At 41.6% G+C, this 17,538-nt stretch overlaps 1 protein-coding gene and 1 long non-coding RNA gene across 20 annotated transcripts in view; one reads left to right on the top strand and one right to left on the bottom strand.

Annotated features, from left to right (window-relative positions):
* Positions 1 to 5,002, bottom strand: part of CC2H3orf80 (chromosome C2 C3orf80 homolog) — a 68,251-nt gene extending 63,249 nt beyond the window's left edge. For 12 of the 17 annotated variants that reach the window (XR_008297850.1, XR_008297847.1, XR_008297852.1 and 9 more), the window contains exon 1: positions 3,231 to 5,002. Coding sequence is in view for 1 of the 17 variants with exons in the window: in XM_027061525.2 (XP_026917326.1) it covers positions 3,579 to 4,319 (741 nt within the window). In the remaining 16 variants the exon portion in view is untranslated. Of the gene's footprint in view, positions 1 to 72; positions 119 to 2,631; positions 2,678 to 3,058; positions 3,109 to 3,230 lie in introns of those variants that run through there. The other 5 variants (XR_008297859.1, XR_008297861.1, XR_008297862.1 and 2 more) reach the window with 5 other exon arrangements.
* The window catches only part of LOC113599900 (uncharacterized), a 107,871-nt gene continuing 93,742 nt past the window's right edge, over positions 3,410 to 17,538 (top strand). For 2 of the 3 annotated variants that reach the window (XR_003420847.2, XR_003420846.2), the window contains exons 1-2: positions 3,410 to 3,719; positions 9,285 to 9,355. This is a non-coding gene — a long non-coding RNA (uncharacterized LOC113599900). Of the gene's footprint in view, positions 3,720 to 9,284; positions 9,356 to 17,196; positions 17,264 to 17,538 lie in introns of all 3 variants that reach the window. The other variant, XR_008297866.1, reaches the window with a different exon arrangement.

Raw genomic sequence — 17,538 nt, forward strand, 5'->3', positions numbered from 1 at the left:
CAGATATAAACTTGCCAAATATTCTATCACTGATTCGTTGTCAGCAACTTACAGTTTTGCAGAGATGGTTAACGCTGGGCTGCTCAAAATAAAACGATTCATCATTGTTTCTTTCAATCTGGAAATCCAAATTAATTATGTTCATAAAATTTTTACAGAAATCAGTACAGAACATTGTATAAATCTGAACACCATCATGTTTATAACATAATAAGTTCCAGCTATGAACTGTTTCCTTTATTAATTCCACTTGAGAGAAACTGTATACATAAAGTACATTAAGGTACTTAGCATATTGTCTTTTAAACTGTCGAGGCTATTTCCTTAATATTCCCTTCAGCCTTTACAATTGAATCTTGTTTTCCTTATATAGTACACCTCATGCCCTTTGGCATAATTGCCAAAGCCATTTTCCATGGTTGATTTAATGGCCTCTTAAAACTGTCATTCTATCTCAAGAAGACATTATCCCCTTTGTTATGATATTGAACACCAACAACAAAATTGCTTTTAAGCAGATTATTTTATATGTGTGTGTGTGTATACACATGTATAATTATATAATATATAAAAATATAAACAGAAAATAGTCATGTCTTTAAGCAACTGGTGATTTTATACATACATAAATATATACGTATATATACATATATGTGTGCGTATATTTATATATGTGTGTGTGTATACATATATATATACCTGTGCTCTGACCTATATATAAAAGATTGAAAATAAGTAAAATTGTCATATCATGAATTATTTTCAAGTGAGAGAATAACTTTTCTACATTAATGTTTTTTACATTTCTATTCTCTACTAGTTCTATGTAATAAATAATTTCCAGGTAATATTTATAAAATTGAACATCTAAATACTGCCCGTAGTACCTTAAAAATATTTCTATCCAGATATTTTAGCAATGTGAATACACAGGTTCTGTATTAACGTGGTATGTTATATATGTGTTTGCGTTACCATGAAACACATTCATTCATCGTTAATAAAAATAGTTTTTAAGAATTTTTTTCCCACAAAATTGTGCTTGGTAAATCAAAGAAGTGCAAGAAAAACACAGAGTCAAACTCATTTTTATTAAATGAGGGATGTGCATAAAAGCTTGTGTGATGACTAGGAAAAAAACCAAACGTAGTTTGTTGTAATTTTAAAATTTAGTGTAATCTCCTTCATGATTAGTGTTACGTTACAGACATTCTGAATTTTAGGGAATTGTTCCATAGTTGATACAAAGGAAATATACTTGACTCATATTATAAGTATATTTTTACAAGATTTTGTTGCAAAGGTCAAGATGTTAGTAATAGCAACAACATACAGGATGGATATATATATGGATATTTATGTTGATCTTTCAGATATGGTGAATTTGAAGAAGTGTCTAAAACAGTGTACCCTCAAAGGATAAATAATTTAAAAGATTAAGGCAACTTTCCAGTTTGTTTGAATGGTGGGTAGTATTGATAGCCACACATAAAACTAAGATTTATAGTGTTTGACTAACGTGAATATACGCAATTATTCAATATGCTATGATTTCATTAAATCTTGTGCCATTGTCAATTCATGTAGTCTCAACTCATTGTTTTGCCAACTCACAGCTTAAGACTGCTTATAAATAACAAAGATACACATTTCATATTTTAATACATACCATATAGTCACACATCTGATACAATTTACAGACAGAAAGATTTTAATGTTTTTCTATGCTTTAATACACTTCAAATGATTTCAATGACAGGGTCATTAGCTTTTAGAACGTTAGAGTAAACCATTCTGTTCTATTACAATTCAGACATTTTAAGATTTCTTAGAACTGCCAGACTTTTTCTATTCGCCTTTAAAAGTTTAAATCATTTTCTCACATTAATTTCTCAATTAAATCATTTCTCAAATTAATCATCAGTTTCTTCTAATACAATTTCAGGACTGTCAAAGTTTTCAATCATAAAATCAGTGTTTCTAGGTACATATGTGTGGTTCCCGTGTAAAATCTTTCTTAATAACACTCATCTTTCCACAAGCAGAGAAACCTTTTGTTTCCTACTTTTCATGACAATCATAAAGTATAATAATTATATGGTATACAATGTGTATAATGTACATAGACAATATACATATGTACATTATACATATGCATTTTAATATATTATTTTAAATTACCATTTGCTTAAAGGACATTTCATAGGATGGTGGAACTGATACAATGACATTTATTTTTTTCTTAGGATAGGTTGACTAAATCCTTCTGTAGTACATTACTTGCACAATTATGGCTTTGAAGAGAAGTCACAAGCCACAAGTTCTTATGTTTTGTATCATGTTATGGAATGTATTTTAAAATAGAGGGAAAAGTGCATGACATCATGCTTCATGGTACGGCATACGTGTATCAATCATTTCTACATATAACTATGTGGTGAATGACACAACTAAGACCTAGACTACACAATCTATAGTTATTACAAAAAGTTATATGTTATGACACAGTACTAAAAATAAAATATATTCATCTCAAATAGTGAAAATAAGATATCCGTCATGTGTTTTATGTCACATATGTTTTCTCGTTTGACCATGCCTCCTTTTTTCCCCCATTGTAAATGAAATAATGTCCAACATTTTATTAAACAATAATGACAATTTAGGCCATTAAGACCTAAAAAAGAGGAAAAGACGATTATCATGTCATTAACTGCACACACTCCTGATACGTTCAATCCATGGTAAAAATATAAAAATAAAAGACAAATAAATATAAATATCTTCTCAGTAATTGAAAAATCAAAAGCCCAACTGTACCTTATTACAAATACGGTCTTCAATATACCTAAATGCTGTATCTTCAATAGGTACACCCCCTAACTGGATATCCTGGGTATTCCTCATCAAATTGTGAGCCATCAGCTGTGACTATACTTGGCCAGGAAGATAGCAAGTTTTTTTTTGGTGGAGGGTGGGTGTTCTCCGTAAGGGAGGGATTCAATCATACCTAGGAGCTGATCTCCCCGACCGCGCGCAGCAGTCTCCAGTGGTGGCTCACCCCCACGGCTCCTAGCCCTTGGCTTATCTTCGGAGACCGTGACCTGTCTGGGCAAGAGGGAGAGGTATGGAACTGCGTCCCTTTCCCTTCATCCCTAAAGGTTGCTACCTTTCTCCCGACTCACGAAAGGGCTCACGTGTTCTCTTTGATTCGGAAAGCAGGCACTTACGAGTGAACACAGTCTGAGCAGAGGCTGAGGGTAGGGACGGTCTTCGAAGTTGCGCTCCTGGGTTGTCCGCTGCTGTGGCCCCCGCCGCGCGCGCCTAACGTTTCCTTGAACCGAATGAAACGTAGGGAAACTTAAGATCTCGGGGGGGGGGGGGGGGGGAGGAACGGGGCGGGGGGGGGGAAACGGGAGTGACTCCTGCCCAGTCGCCGAGCGACGGGCGATTCGGCCCGGGTACCAGGCGGGGTCTGAGGCAGTTGGCGGTGGCAGGTACCACCTCGGCCGTTGCGTCCCACCCGCAGCCCACCTAGCCCCGTTCTGTCCGCGCGGTCCTCCAGCGGCCGTAGACGCTCAGATGAGCGGGAAGCGGCCCTCCCCGCCGTCTGACTCCCCGGCGCCGCCGCCTCGTGGGCGGCCAAGCACCGACACGGGCAGTACGACCTCCCCGGGGCTGAGCTGCTGCAGCCGCATGGACTCCTCGTAGGTGGGCAGGTACTTGACCTCCTCGTAGCTGGGCAGCTGCAGGAAGACCGGCGAGACTACGCGAAGCTCGTGCTCGGAGGCGCAGGAGGGGACCGAGCGCCCTCCGCCTCCCCGGCCCCCGCCTCCACTGTCCAGCAGTGAGTCCTGGGAGCCGGTGGCCGCCTCGTCGCGCATTAGCGCGGGCGAATCGTCGTCGTCGTCGGGCGGCCCCGCGGCCCCCGGCGGCCCCGCGCCCCCCGGCGGCCCGGGCCGTGCTTGCCCGGGCCGCGCCTGACCGCGCGGGTACCTGCGTGGGCTGGGGCAGATGATGCGCTGCAGGAAGTAGCCTATGGCGAAGAGCACTAGCAGGATAAGCAGCCCCGAGAGCTTGCGGACGAACCAGCCCACGTTGTCGAGGAAGGCGTGCAGCGGCAGCTTGCAGCAGCGCACCGCTGTGGCGTTGGCCGCGTCGCAGCAGCGCTCCCGCTCGCCACACGCCAGGTCCGCGCAGCCCCCGCCGCCCCGCGAGGGCGCCACGAGCGCCAGCGTCAGCAGTAGCAGCAGCGGCAGCAGCGGCGGCGGTGCGGGCGCCACCGACAGGCCCTCGGCTGTGACCCCGGGCCCCCACATGGCCCGCGCAGACCGTTGCTAATGTCCCGGGCGGGGGTTGGGGGAATCCGTCTGTCCGCGTGTCCGTCGGCCCCTCCCCGGGCGCTCCTCTGGGTCCAGCGCGCCGCCTTCCGCGCCTCGGCTACCTGCGGCCGGAGCAGTCCTCACTTGGCCACGCTTGGGCGGAAGGAGGAGCCCAAGGCGCGCAGAGGCTGCGGGAGGCGGCCTCTCCTCGCAGCCGGAGCGGCTTCCTGAGCTGCTGACCTTAACCGCGAGCGCCCAGCCTCCCGGGTAGAGCTCTGGGCGTTCGGAGCCGCCCAAGATGGCAGAGGCAGCCTGTGCGTGGCTGCCGTGGGCATCTTCGCCCTGGCCGTCCGCGCTTTTGCAAGCCCCCTTGTCACTCTCCGGAGCTGGAAGGGTTAACGCTCCGCGCTCAGCTCTGGAGCCCCCTGATCTTGATTAATTCAGCCGTCGCGCTCTTCCTTGCTAGTCGGGCGGGGGCTCTTGCTCGCGTAGGTGTCTCAGTTTTAAGTGATTGGATTTCCCCAGGAATGTTATTTAAATTGACTTGCGACTGGGATTCGCTTACCATCTTTCTTCTGATCTTTCTGATTAAAAATGGATGATGTCCATTAATGGCTAGCGCAGCCCCGAAGCCGTCCCAGAGCTTGGGGGCTGGGGACCGCCGGATGGTTCTGGGCAGATCCGTGGGACTGTAGAAGTATCCCCTGGGAGGCAGGGGAACCCTCTGCCAAGGTGACTCTAGTTGACCAAAGAGAGCATAGGGGGCACGTATTTCCCCAGCGGCTCATCCGATAAGTCCCCCACTGCACCCAAGACACAAAGCATGGATTTGGGTTTCGGTGTAGAAGGAGGCCTCTTCCCTAGCGTGAAACACATCTGTGAAATGTCAAAGGGGAGTTGTAAGTGGTTGGCACCGTTCCTGAGCGTTGATCTGCGTATAAGGGTCTTTCTCAAGGTTATTCTTGTTTGCAAAGTTTGTCTTTAAAGGACGTCTGTGCTCTCACTTAGCACAGGGGACGAAAGACCTGTCCTTGAAGTCACTACTCCCTGGGGACGACCCTTAGTGCACGGGAGGGAGGAGAGTTACCGCGGTTCCTGACCAGTAAGCAACTTATCTGCTGGGTGGTGGCCTCAAGAAGCGTCTTAGAGTGACACCGTGGAGAAGCCAGGAACTTGTGCTTTTATTAAGGCAGATTGAAACAGTTATCTTTTTAGGATTAGAATTTATTCATTTCTTCACCCCTTAAATACTAGGACCCCTATAGAAAAATCAAACAGGAAATTCCATAGTCAATGAGAGAAAAAAGTAAAAGCAAAGGAAAATATAGAGACAAGCAGGATTCAGATGTAGGCCAGATAAAAGCAGGTTTTTCTCAGAGTAAGTCACACTGTATCTCCCCAATAGCCTTATGAACCAAGGTTAGGGGTGGTCGTTTGATTTAAACAGGCCATTTGCCCTGCCTAAATGAAAACATTTAAAATATTTCTGCTCTGGGAACACCTTACTTTGCCTTATACTCTAAAACAATCCTTTCTGCTTCTGGAGAAGCTTGGAAATGCCACTGCCAAGTTTCATGTGACACTTGGTTGAGCACAGGTCCTTCTTTCTAAGCTCTCCTAAAGCCACATTTCTTTGTACCCTGGTCTATTTCTCTGTACCGGGTCATTAAAACTATTTGGTAAAGCTTGATTATCAATGGGTTTCAAATCGTAGTCAGATAAAGGAGTGGAAATGATTCATTTTTAAACAAATTGCATTATTCTTTTATTCACTCTTCCTCTTTTTTTTTCTTTTGCCAGATTTACATTGAACATTTTCTATAGTCAAGGAACTCTGCTAGATGTTTGCTGTTATGGGGGAAAAAAAAAAGGATTCCTCCACTGGCATTGAGTAAACCCAGGTCTGCACTCCCATTTGCCATTAAATGGAGTGAAGGAGAGACTCCATAAAGGGCAACAAGTGGCAGTTTCCCCTTTGGTCATGACTTATTCTTACTTTCCCAGAGAAAAAACAAATTGACAATTTTAAAGTAAGTTCAAGAATGAAGGCAGTTCATAGTTTGAGATGGGCTTTAGTTACGAAATTGAAAAAAATGTAAAGACCTGTTTGGGTCTTTATTATCTGATCTTTTAGGATTTCTGCTAGTAGTAGTAGGAACATGACAAAAATTAAGGGGGAGTGGCGTGACTGGTGATACATAGGTGAAAATGCCTTACTTATTGTTATTTTGAAATTACTAAACAACAGCATTTGAATGGTTTAATTTCTGTCTGCCTTTAAGGAGTTAGAATTTGTTTGCATAATATTAGGACAGAGTAGAAGATCAACATAGATCTTCTATAAAATAAAACACTGGCAGAGTTAATTGTATGAAAACAAAGAAAAGGATGAGGTCTGCAAAATGAGTATGAAATGGACTTTTACTTACTTTTTTTCTTTCCAAATTGATAGCCTCAAAATACCATCCATTAAAGACCCTCTACAGAAACTGGCGCCTCTGTATTTCTTCTCTGACCTCTCAGTCTCACTTGATTCATTTTTATTTGTAATGTAATTTATCGCGTACAACCTTTCGAAGGAACAAAAAGAAACACTATAGCTTTAAAAGCTCCAGAAGAGACATGATCTTTATTACTCAGCGTCCTTATTCTTTATATTTGTTTAACACACAAATGAGTGGGGGCAGACTTGGCTCACAGATAGTTATAAATTCCAGTTAGTGAGGAAGATAGCATATAGTTCTATGTCCCATAGAATACCTGAAAGATAAAGGAAGATCGTAATGTAAAAATTAAAAGGAAACCTAATTTTGTTGAAAATTGGCACCGAATTGGGTGTAAATGAGTGTGTGCAAGAGAAAAAAAACAGACGGAAGGGGGGTGGGAACTGACTTTTATCCAAAAAAAGACTGGTCTCGGAGTATAGCTTGATAGCAGTTAAGAACACTAACTTTTATCTTGCCGTAGTACTTAAATAATATTGTTCGAAAATTTTATCCTCCTCATTTATTTACACTCGTATGAATGAATGTCAAATTAGCGCTACTTTTCAACTTTTTAAAACAGAAGAAAGTAAACAGGATGCAACAAAACTGGCCGCTGTCCTACCTGCGCTTCTGGGAACTGTCCCAATAGCTTGAGAAAGATTGGGTGGCCTCATCATGTAACTTTTTGTTCTATCACGTGATACCTGGTCCAGAAGGGAGTTTCTCTCTGATGTTCACTGACAAGGAGATGTGCCTTCCAGCTTGGGAAGCAGTTGTTCTGCCCTTTTCACGTCCCTTCTTCAAAATGTCTAAACATGGGCAGTTGGGACCTTGGAAACCATCCAATCCACAAGAAATCTTTATTCAGAGCATGCAACATATTTCCTTACTATTAACTTGTTATTAAAATTGATTTATTAACCTCATTTTATGGTTTCCCTCCATTTGCAATATGTTCTCCCTGAGCAACAGTTAATTAAGGATTTTATTGTAATGCAGCATATATTTACATCAATGTGCTTATATAGAAATAATTTGTGATCTGAAATAATCTGCTTTGACGTTCTTTTCAGATCGTATTTCTTTGATTACTTATTTAATAAATATTTAATGAGGGCCCTCTCTGAGTTAGGAGATGCTGTATTCTGTTGTGGGGATTCTATAAAGTCAAACTCTTCCCTGTCCTCACAGAGCTTACTGGGGAGGGGAGAAAGAACAACAGACACTCATCAGTTAAATTAATGAATCACTAATTCCAACAATGGTCAGTGATTATAAAGGAGTTTAGCTTGCTCACGTTTTTTACACTGGAAACATGAACTGGAATGGGGGGTGGTGGAGGTGTCAGCAGGAGAGTCTTCCCTAAGAAATAGCTCCTTGAGGGGGTGCCTCAGTTGGTTAAGCATCCAACTCTTTTTTTTGAATGTTTTGTTTATTTTTGAGAGAGAGAGAGAGAGAGAGAGAGAGAGAAATGGAGTACGAGCAGAAGAGGGGCAGAGAGAGAGACAGGCTCCAGGCTCTGAGCTGTCAACATAGAGCCTGACATGGGGCGCAAACTCATGAACTAGGAGATCATGACCTGAGCCGAAGTCAGACACTTAACCAGCTGAGCTACCCAGGTGCCCCAAGCATCCGACTCTTGATTTCAGCTCAGGTCATGATCCACAGTTCATGGGTTCAAGCCCCAGGTCTAGCTCTGCGCTGACAGTGCAGAGCCTGCTTGGGATTCTTTCTCTCCCTCTCTCTCTCTGCCCCTCCCCTGCTCTCTCTCTCTCAAGAATAAATCAATTAAAAAAAAATGGCTCTTTAAGAAAAGACAAGGTGAAGAGGAAAGTTGTGTTCCAGGCAGAGGAAACTGCATGATAACAGGTTCCCAAGGTGGGAAGACAATTCACCGTCATCTCATGCTTGGGGGCAAAACCTACATAATTTCTACCTCAACGTTGATATACTCACCTTGATTAGCTTGAAAGAGTCAAGCCGTCTCTTCCTGTTGTTCAATTTTTAAATTATATCTGGTTCTCTGCAGGGTCTGTAACAGGTTGTGTGATTATAGTTACTTCTGTAGTCTGAACAGTTTCTTCTTGCACCAGGAAAGTTCCAGCAATGTTTCCTATCCTCTCTACCTCCACACCCCTGACTTGGAATGAGGTTTGGATTTCCTTTCAACTCTATGAGTTGGCAGCTTGCTGACAAAAACGCTTCTTCAAGCCAAATGCTTGAAGCAGGAGAAAAGTCAAAGTGAGATGTTTGTATCTTTTGTTCAAATTAGATGCACAAGGAAATAGAAATCTTTCTCCCAGGCTTGAAATTGGAAACAAAATGTTGAGTACTTTCAAGGCCTTATGAAGATACTAACATCTACATTTGTATTTGATCTTTCAGCTTTTCAGAGCACTTCCGTGTGCATTGTTTTGTTTTCTCCTCACTACATTCCTGTGTGATGGGCTGAAGTTATTCTTATCCCCTTTTCCAGGTGAAGAGAGGTTAGAGCCAGAGCAAAGGGGTGGCTGTGCTGAAAGTGGAATCCAGGGCTCCTCGAAGAGGGTGAGTAAGCATCTTACTCCCTGACTTGGGCATGGCTCAGGGGCCTCTGTGGGGGAGGCACTTGTCATCTCTCTGACAATCCCTGTTGCAATGAGAGACCAGACAATTTATAAGGAAAATGAGGGTTGAACTGGATTGTGTTCTAGACCATGAATACAAGACTCTTCTGAGGAAATAATTTCTGTCACTTTTTTGGCCATTTTCAGTAACACATTAATAATGATTTAGATAATATGACAGGCCAGCCATTTTTGTATGCATTTCTGTAAACAAAAAAGAAATTCCCCTCCTTCATTGTGTTCCATTCTTTATACATGAACTAAGCCGTCCAGTGCTCATCAATAATGCTAAGTTATATGCTTGAAAAAGTAAGGCTATACTGGGTTCTGAAACACAAAATGACTATACAATGTTATTTATGAGTGGTGTAGCCTTCTAAATTTAAATTTTGCTTTATAGCAATTTATCAATTTCTCATGGCAAGTTTTCTCTCTCTCTCTCTCTCTCTCTCTCTCTCTCTCTCTTTTGCTGGAGATATAAAAACTAAACTGCAAATATTATGAGATATATTTAGTGAAGCCAGAAGATCTGAAATTAGAATTCCAGTTATATCAGCTGAATGAATTCATTCTCACTCATTCTTTTTTTAAATGGTCAGATTATTGAAGTTAGAATATATTTGTCAGTAGGTTGATGTACCAGTCAAATGCTCACATTGGCAGAAAAATCATATAGCATGAAATGAATAAGGTGAAATATTTTTACACTCCATTATTTTAACTTGAAACTAGTAATATACCCTTTGCCTCCCTTTAATTATGAGGAAATATTGGTTGTTAATGCTTTCTTCTGAATATTCTCTGCACACCTGCATCGAGTGTGAAGTGCTTGTTCTTGCTCAGCACCTTGCCTGTGACTTTATAGCTACAGGGCAGCCGGACTAGTGTCTCTGCCTCTGAGCTAGCAATTAATCCCTGGATAGGGCTGTGGAACATGTACCCAGCGTCCTGCTTCTAACGTTAAATGACACGGACAATGGTGTTCCAAGACACTTGCCTTTAAAGGCTGTCAATATAGACCAAACGTTCAAATTGTGAGTTAACAATTTCCATTGTAGATTTACCTGACTATGAATTTTAAAAGGGCCTTTTGAGTATGATCTTAATCTTCCTTTTCATTTCTATTTTCCACCCCTTCCCTTCCTGCACTCTTTACTTCAATAAATGACTGCCTGATTCGGCTCTCCAACTCCCTGCTTTAGAGATGTGGTCCCTTCCCTTTGGCTGTGCCCTCCACCAGGAATTTTCTTTTCCCATCTCTGCAGGTCAAAACCAAATCAGATGCAACTCCAATGTCACTTACCCTCCATAATTTATACTACTCATCCCCAAGTCCACCTTCCTTATTTAGAAGTTGTTTCTTTTTTCTAGGAATCCCCTTAACACCATCTCCCATTTGCGGCAATTCTCATTTTCTACCTCATGCTTCGGGAGGTTGTGTTCATGTCTTAATCTTCAGGTTTCTAGAAATCAGTTCACAGTAGTAGGCGTTGTGTCTGTGCCTCTGTAGAACAGTGGTTTCCCATTTTTCTGTGTACTGGCGCCCTTTTGACAACTTTGCAGGGCTCACCTGAAGGGTTCCCTTGCACCCGCATTACCTCCCCACTCATGGCTGTGTTTTTGTTTGAATGCAACTCCTCCCAGTCTGCCTGTGTTCTATTCAAAATTCATGAGGCAAATTTCTCAAATGTTCCTGTAAGCAAGCCATCTTTCTATAGTCCTGATTTGCTGTTGGGTCACTCTTCTAACCTCCTGCAGGAAGGTTTATCCTGCTGCACACAAGTCACAGAACCCACTTTGTTCACCATTCCATGGGATAGACACCACCATACGGGTGTGGGGCTCAGATAGGACAGCATGAATTGATTAGAGTTGGGAGCACATCCATGAAGAGCTTCCAGAACTTCAAAGGGCCATGGCCACACCATGCAGGAGACTGCCTTGGCAACTTGGACACAACAGATACTGAATGCATTTTTATGGAATTAATTTACCTAAGTTTATGAACCTGTTTATATTTTCAACATGTACCCCTCTCCTAAGAAACTATTCCCTGGTTTTTCTGAAGCTGTTATTTACTGGCAATTTGCCTCCTGAGGGGCCCATATGCTCCAGCTACTGGAAGACAGAATTTCACTTTTATACTGTTAACACCTGGGCCAGTCTTGGGCATTTTTGCTTTAGATCCATTTCTCACCCTTCACAGCTCTGTCCTGTATCATAGAAGGTCTGATCCCTAGAGGGTATCGGGATTCTGGCAGTGTTCAGCCAGTGGAAGATTGGAGAGGGGTAAAGGGAGAAGCTTGAGTGGGAGCCCTGGAGCTCTTTGATGGCTCCCTTCATGGCTCCCATGGGCAGGTTTGCTGTAGGTAATGCCAGCCCCCAGGCTCCTTCCTTCCCATTGTTGCTAATCTCTGGACTGCTTCACACTTTCCTGGGGGTTTCTTAGTTCTTTCTGTGTAACCAGTTTCTTGTATTTAATTTAATTCCCTCTGTTTTAAATACTCAGAATGATTTCTTTTTCTGGTTGGACCTTGACTGATACAGTGGCCTTGAACCATCTTCTACAGCTCTCGGGATGCAGTGATAACAAATGACATGATTCCTCTGATTCTATAGATTGAAGGGAGTAGTATTTCCCCCTCTGTTGCCTAAGACTAGTCCCATTTCTACATGCAAAAGTTGGCCTCAGTTGCTAGTTGGCCTCAGTTGTCTACTGCTGCACAGTAGACAGTGTTAGTACTGCTCTGTGACCTTGAGCACTGAATCTCTGTGTGTGTATTTCCCCATCTGTAGAATAAAGGATGTAATACCTACCTTACAGAGTGGTTATGAAGATTAAATGAATGGATATATATAAAGTGCTTAGAATACTGCTTGGCACATAGTGAGGTCTATGTAAGTGTTAGTTATTTTTATTTAACCAAAAAGAGTGCATTATCTTTTCTTGCCTGTTAGTTTGATTTTGAAAATGGTGAAGTACAAAGCTAATTTCTCATAGGGCTATCATGATTTTATTAGATTTGTAACTTGTCTTCCTGAATCAGCCAAAGACAAATGGAACCCATTAACTTTGTAGAATTTAATATTTGGCCCTGAGTTTTATCATTGGCAATGCTATAAGAATTAGCCACATAAATTTGTTACTGCATTTGGAAAATGGCTGGAGGCATTATGTCTCCAATGAAATTCTCCCTTTGAATGATTACTTTTAGAATTCAGCTCAAAAAAGCCTTGTTTTCCTTATAGACTGGACCTGTTAAAACTTTCTTCTTTTTCATCATGGTTAATTATGTAAATGGCCAAGAATCCCTTTTTGCTTTGGTTGCTGGACAGCTCAGAACTAAATTTAAAGTTTAGTGACATTTGTGCTGGTCCCTCCACTTCCCCCCCCCATATTTATGTTTTTTCTTTATTATAGCCTTGATTTTCTAATTCAATTTATTTTTTGTTTTGAGTCTTATTCATATTTTGCCACTTATATTTATGTAATAAGTTACAACAAATCTTTCTGGAGTAAGTTGTGATGTAAATAAATAATGCCAAATTTGTAGGGTCTTTAGAGTATGCTGTGAGCTTTTCAGTGTTACTCTGCATCACCAAGTTCCTTTAGGATGTAATCTCAGTGTAAATCTCTTGGGGCACCTGGGTGGCTCAGTTGTTTGAGCATCCGACTTTAGCTCAGGTCATGATCTCGAAGTCCCTGAGTTCAAGCCCCGTGTAGGCTCTGTGCTGATAGCTCAGAGCCTGGAGCCTGCTTTGGATTCTATGTCTCTCTCTCTCTCTACCCCTCCCCTGCTCGTGCTCTCTCTCTCTCTCAGTCTCTCAAAAATAAACAAACATTAAAATTTTTTTTAAAAATTAAAAAAAATAAAAAAGATTATACTCTTAGCTATAATATGTCTTGGGAAGTTCACGTGGTTGGTCACCTGCCCCAGACGTTTTTATTTCAGAATCAATTATAATAGCCTTTACCAAAGTCTCACAGAGGATAAGTTCTATGTGATGTTATTGTTATTTGGAAAAATCATTTTGTGGTCAAATAAGTTTGGGAAATGTCCAGTTATAGAAACCTACATGAGCTTCACTACTGCAGGATTTTTCAGAACCTTTAATTTGTTAAGGTACATTGTGGTTCTATAAGAGGGAACAATAGAAGATAGCATTTTCCTAACTTGTGTGACTAAGGAACTCCCCCCACACTCCTTCACTGCCACTTTTTTTCTTAGCTGAAACTCCAGTTAATATTTTAAGAAGCTAGGTTTCTTCAGTATAGGCTAAATTCCCATGGACTAGGTTTTGCCAGGGTAACAAAGCAAGTACCACTTTTTCAGTAAATCCACAAGAAAATCTGAAAGGGCTGTTCGCCACCAATTAAGAGCATTCTGTAGAACCATGAACACTTTTATTTTTTAATTATTTTTTTAAAGTTTATTTATTTATTTTGAGAGAGAGAGAAAGAGTGCCAGTAGGGGAGGGGCAGAAGAAGAGCAAGAGAGAGAATCCTAAGCAGGCTCCACACTGTTAGCATGGAGCCCAACACGGGGCTCAAACCCACAAACCATGAGGTCGTGACCTGAGCTGAAGTCTGACACTTAACCAACTGAGCCACCAGGCACCCCTAGAATTGTGAATCTTGAAGATTTCTTAATTTTAAAAAGTTCTTCTTGTTTTAATAATGAAATCAGATTATTCAGAAGTAAATACATATTTTTAGTACAGTCCTCACTGTTTTCATCTTCAAGTCTACTAGTCTGCACAGAAATATAAAATCAAAGACTATGCCACTAATGTGACATTTAAATTGTTCAGTATCATGAGGCCATGAATTAGTCGTAGACAGAGTCAGACTAAAAATGAGTCTAAGAATAGAGTTAGGGGGATCAAGCTGTGAATGTAAGAATTTTTTAAATGACAGACTTGGGAAATAAAAGTAATTGCTTGTGAGCACTTTTCCATATATAAACCTCAAACAGAGGCACAATTTTATTAAGATTGACAAGGCTAATCTATAATTAAAGCAGTTTGGAAAGACATTTGCAGTGATTTACTTTTTTCTTAAAGCTGAACAAAATGGATAGTGCTAAGTGGAACCGTCTAATAAGACAACATTCTGGCTGCCGGTCTTTGTTTGGTTCCAGAGAACACTGGCTCCAGAATTCCAGACTTCTCTGCTTATGTGGACATTTATTCCCAGAGAGTCAATGTTCCTTTTCCCGCACAGTTTTCCGATCATAACCAGAATCATAATCGCTAACACTTGTTTCGTGCTTAACATTTATAAAATGCTTGCACAAACATCATCATGTTTGTTATAACAAGATGGATGAGGAAGTGTTAATAGGGACAGTTATGTGGGTGGTCAGGAGTTGAAGGTGTGGAGTCAGACAGACCTGGGTTTATCTGGCTCTACCATCAGTTCTACAGTTTTGGACAGGTCACCTAACTACCCAAAACCTCCATTTCCTCCTCTATAAATGGAAGTAACAATAGTAAATAATAGTAATAATTTATAAGGTTATGTGAGGATTAAATGAGATAATTCAAAGTGCTTGATATATAGTAAGTGCTCAATAAATAAATTATTTTAGAGGATGTAGAAGAAAATGAGATTCGAGAGCGGTTTGTTCAAGGTCACAGGAAAAAAGAAGAGCTAAGATTTGAACTCTGATCTTGTTATTTCCAGTAGGGCTTGGAGATCCCTGCCTGCCTGGTGAACTCCCACCTAAAAAGGCTGTAGCATGTAACCTACCACAGCATCAGTAGAGAGAGTGTGCAGGGTGGTCTAAAGTACAGAGCTTTAGAATTAGGCAAGTGTGAGTTCATATCCAAGTGGTGTCATTTATTAGCTCTGTGAAATTGGGATAATGGTACCTTTTCAGGATCATTGTGAGAATCCAGTGAGATGATGTACTTAAAGTTAACTGGTACATGATAGGCTCTCGGTAGATGTTGGTCATTGCTGAGAAGTGACGTGGAGTCAGGGAGTCTCTGTATCAATCTGGACTGAACAAGAATCACCCCACTTCTTGCCCAGTAGGGTAAAGACTTAGATTTGTATTTTAATCCTTCTACCCAGATATAAAGAAAGAGATAGAAAGGCTTTCTCATCCCCATTATTTTTTAACAACCTTGTTTATAAAATTTATCTGCATAATCCAAAATAAAATATTAAAGCTCCTTAATAGGCTCTTAAGAGTAACATTTTGGCAAGCTCTTCCAAGCATGTTTACTGCATCTTGGTGTGTAGTTACAGTAAGTCAATATATACTTCTAGATATAATTGGAAATTTACACTTAAATATTAGATGCTTAAAAGAACATCAGAGAATGGATATTCAGATAATGCCCCACTGATGTTTGATATTAACTACTGTTGATTAGGAGTAATATAACCATTTAGGTGTAACAGAAATGAATTCTGTGAGCTTGGCGAGGAGGGCAAGGAGCAGAAGCAGAGGCAAGGGGGCGAGGGGGGCGGTCAGCTCTACCAAGGAGGAGAAATGTGAGCCGGAGCTGGAAGGAGGAGTTGGGACAGGAAAAGACATAATAATGCAAATGTGGACAACAGATCTTATAGTCCAAACAATGGAATAAATGCACGTGTAATGGATTGAATGTTTGTGTCACCTCAGAATTAATATTTTGAAATCCCAACCCCAATTGTGAAAATATTAGGAGATGAGACCCTTAAGAGGTGGTTTGGTCATGAGGGTGAAGCCCTCATGAATGGAATTAGTGTTCTTATGAAAGGGTCCCCAGAGAGCTCCCTTACTCCTTCTCTCATGTGAGTAAGAAATGAGAAGTTGGCAATCTGCCACCCCATAGAGGGTCCTCATCTCGACTGTGCTGGCACCCTGATCTTGGATTTCCCAGCCTCCAGAACTATGAGAAATAAATCTCTGTTGTCTATAAGCCAGTCTATGGTACTTTGTTATAATAGCCCAAACTGTCTAAGATTGCAAGGGCCTGAGAATACATACAAACTATAAAATTGAATAGGTCATTGAGTTCTCACTTGGTCTATGGCAATAACCGTATATCCCTGTCTCTTGCCTCCCCTCTCCACCCCCCACCCACCAGTATAAAAGTAGGGCATCCAAATTTTTTCAACGTTGTGGCAGATTGTATTTTCCAAAGATAACTGTACTGATGTGTGTGTGTGTGTGTGTGTGTGTGTGTGTGTGCGTGTGTATTCCATCTCATGTGCTCTTGCAATGTGACATTAACATGCCTCCCTAAAGAGCTGGAGTTTATGGTTCCTTCCTTTGAACCAATAGGATATAGAGAAGTGACTCAGGATGACTTCCAAGGCTAGGTCATAAAAGGTAATACGGTCCTCTCTCTTGGGACACTTGCCCTTAGAACCATGTTGTGAGAAATTCAGGCCACATGGAGAGGCCTCATGTGGATTCTCCAGATGACAGCCCAAGCTAGGCCCCCAGCCAACAGCCAGCATCAACCACCAGACATGTGAATGAATGAATCTTCTGATGATTCCAGCTTCCTGCCTTTTAGTCTGCCAGCCGAGGCTGTGGACACTGAGAAACAAAGCCAAGCCAGCCTTCTGTGCCCCATTTGAATTCCTGGAACTGAATTCTTATTGTTGTTCTAAGCCTGTAAGTTTTGGGGTGATTTACTACACAGCCATAGTAATCAGAGCAAATGTCTCTCCCCAGTTATTTCTGTGAATCCTTGGGGGCGTTTCAAATGTGTCTCATAAACAGTCTTCTCATGCTGTTCATCTTCATCTTTGTTTCCATGCAATGGTTGCTGCTGAAGAAGCCATGCAAGGTACAGTGCCTCACTACTGTCACTATTGCAAGGACCCTGGTATGATTAGAGCCAGGTTAGTCTCATTTGGAAAACTTCCTGTGTAACTGGGGAATCTTGATAGTTGTTTGAAATAAGCTGAAAAACCATTACCTATGCCATGATTTAGTAGTTTAGGCATATGCATATAAGTGCTGTTCTGTGTCCTTTTAAATACATAATTGGCTGCTTGCTCAAGTGGGGTAGGAGGATTCAGTTGCAGTGGGAGGGTGAATCCATTCGGAGACAAACATTGCCCTTTTGGCTGGTGCCTATTCGGTGCTGGGATCTCAGCCTGCACACTCCACAGTC

Source organism: Acinonyx jubatus, chromosome C2 (assembly GCF_027475565.1).
Source record: "Acinonyx jubatus isolate Ajub_Pintada_27869175 chromosome C2, VMU_Ajub_asm_v1.0, whole genome shotgun sequence".
Classification (NCBI taxonomy): domain Eukaryota; kingdom Metazoa; phylum Chordata; class Mammalia; order Carnivora; family Felidae; genus Acinonyx; species Acinonyx jubatus.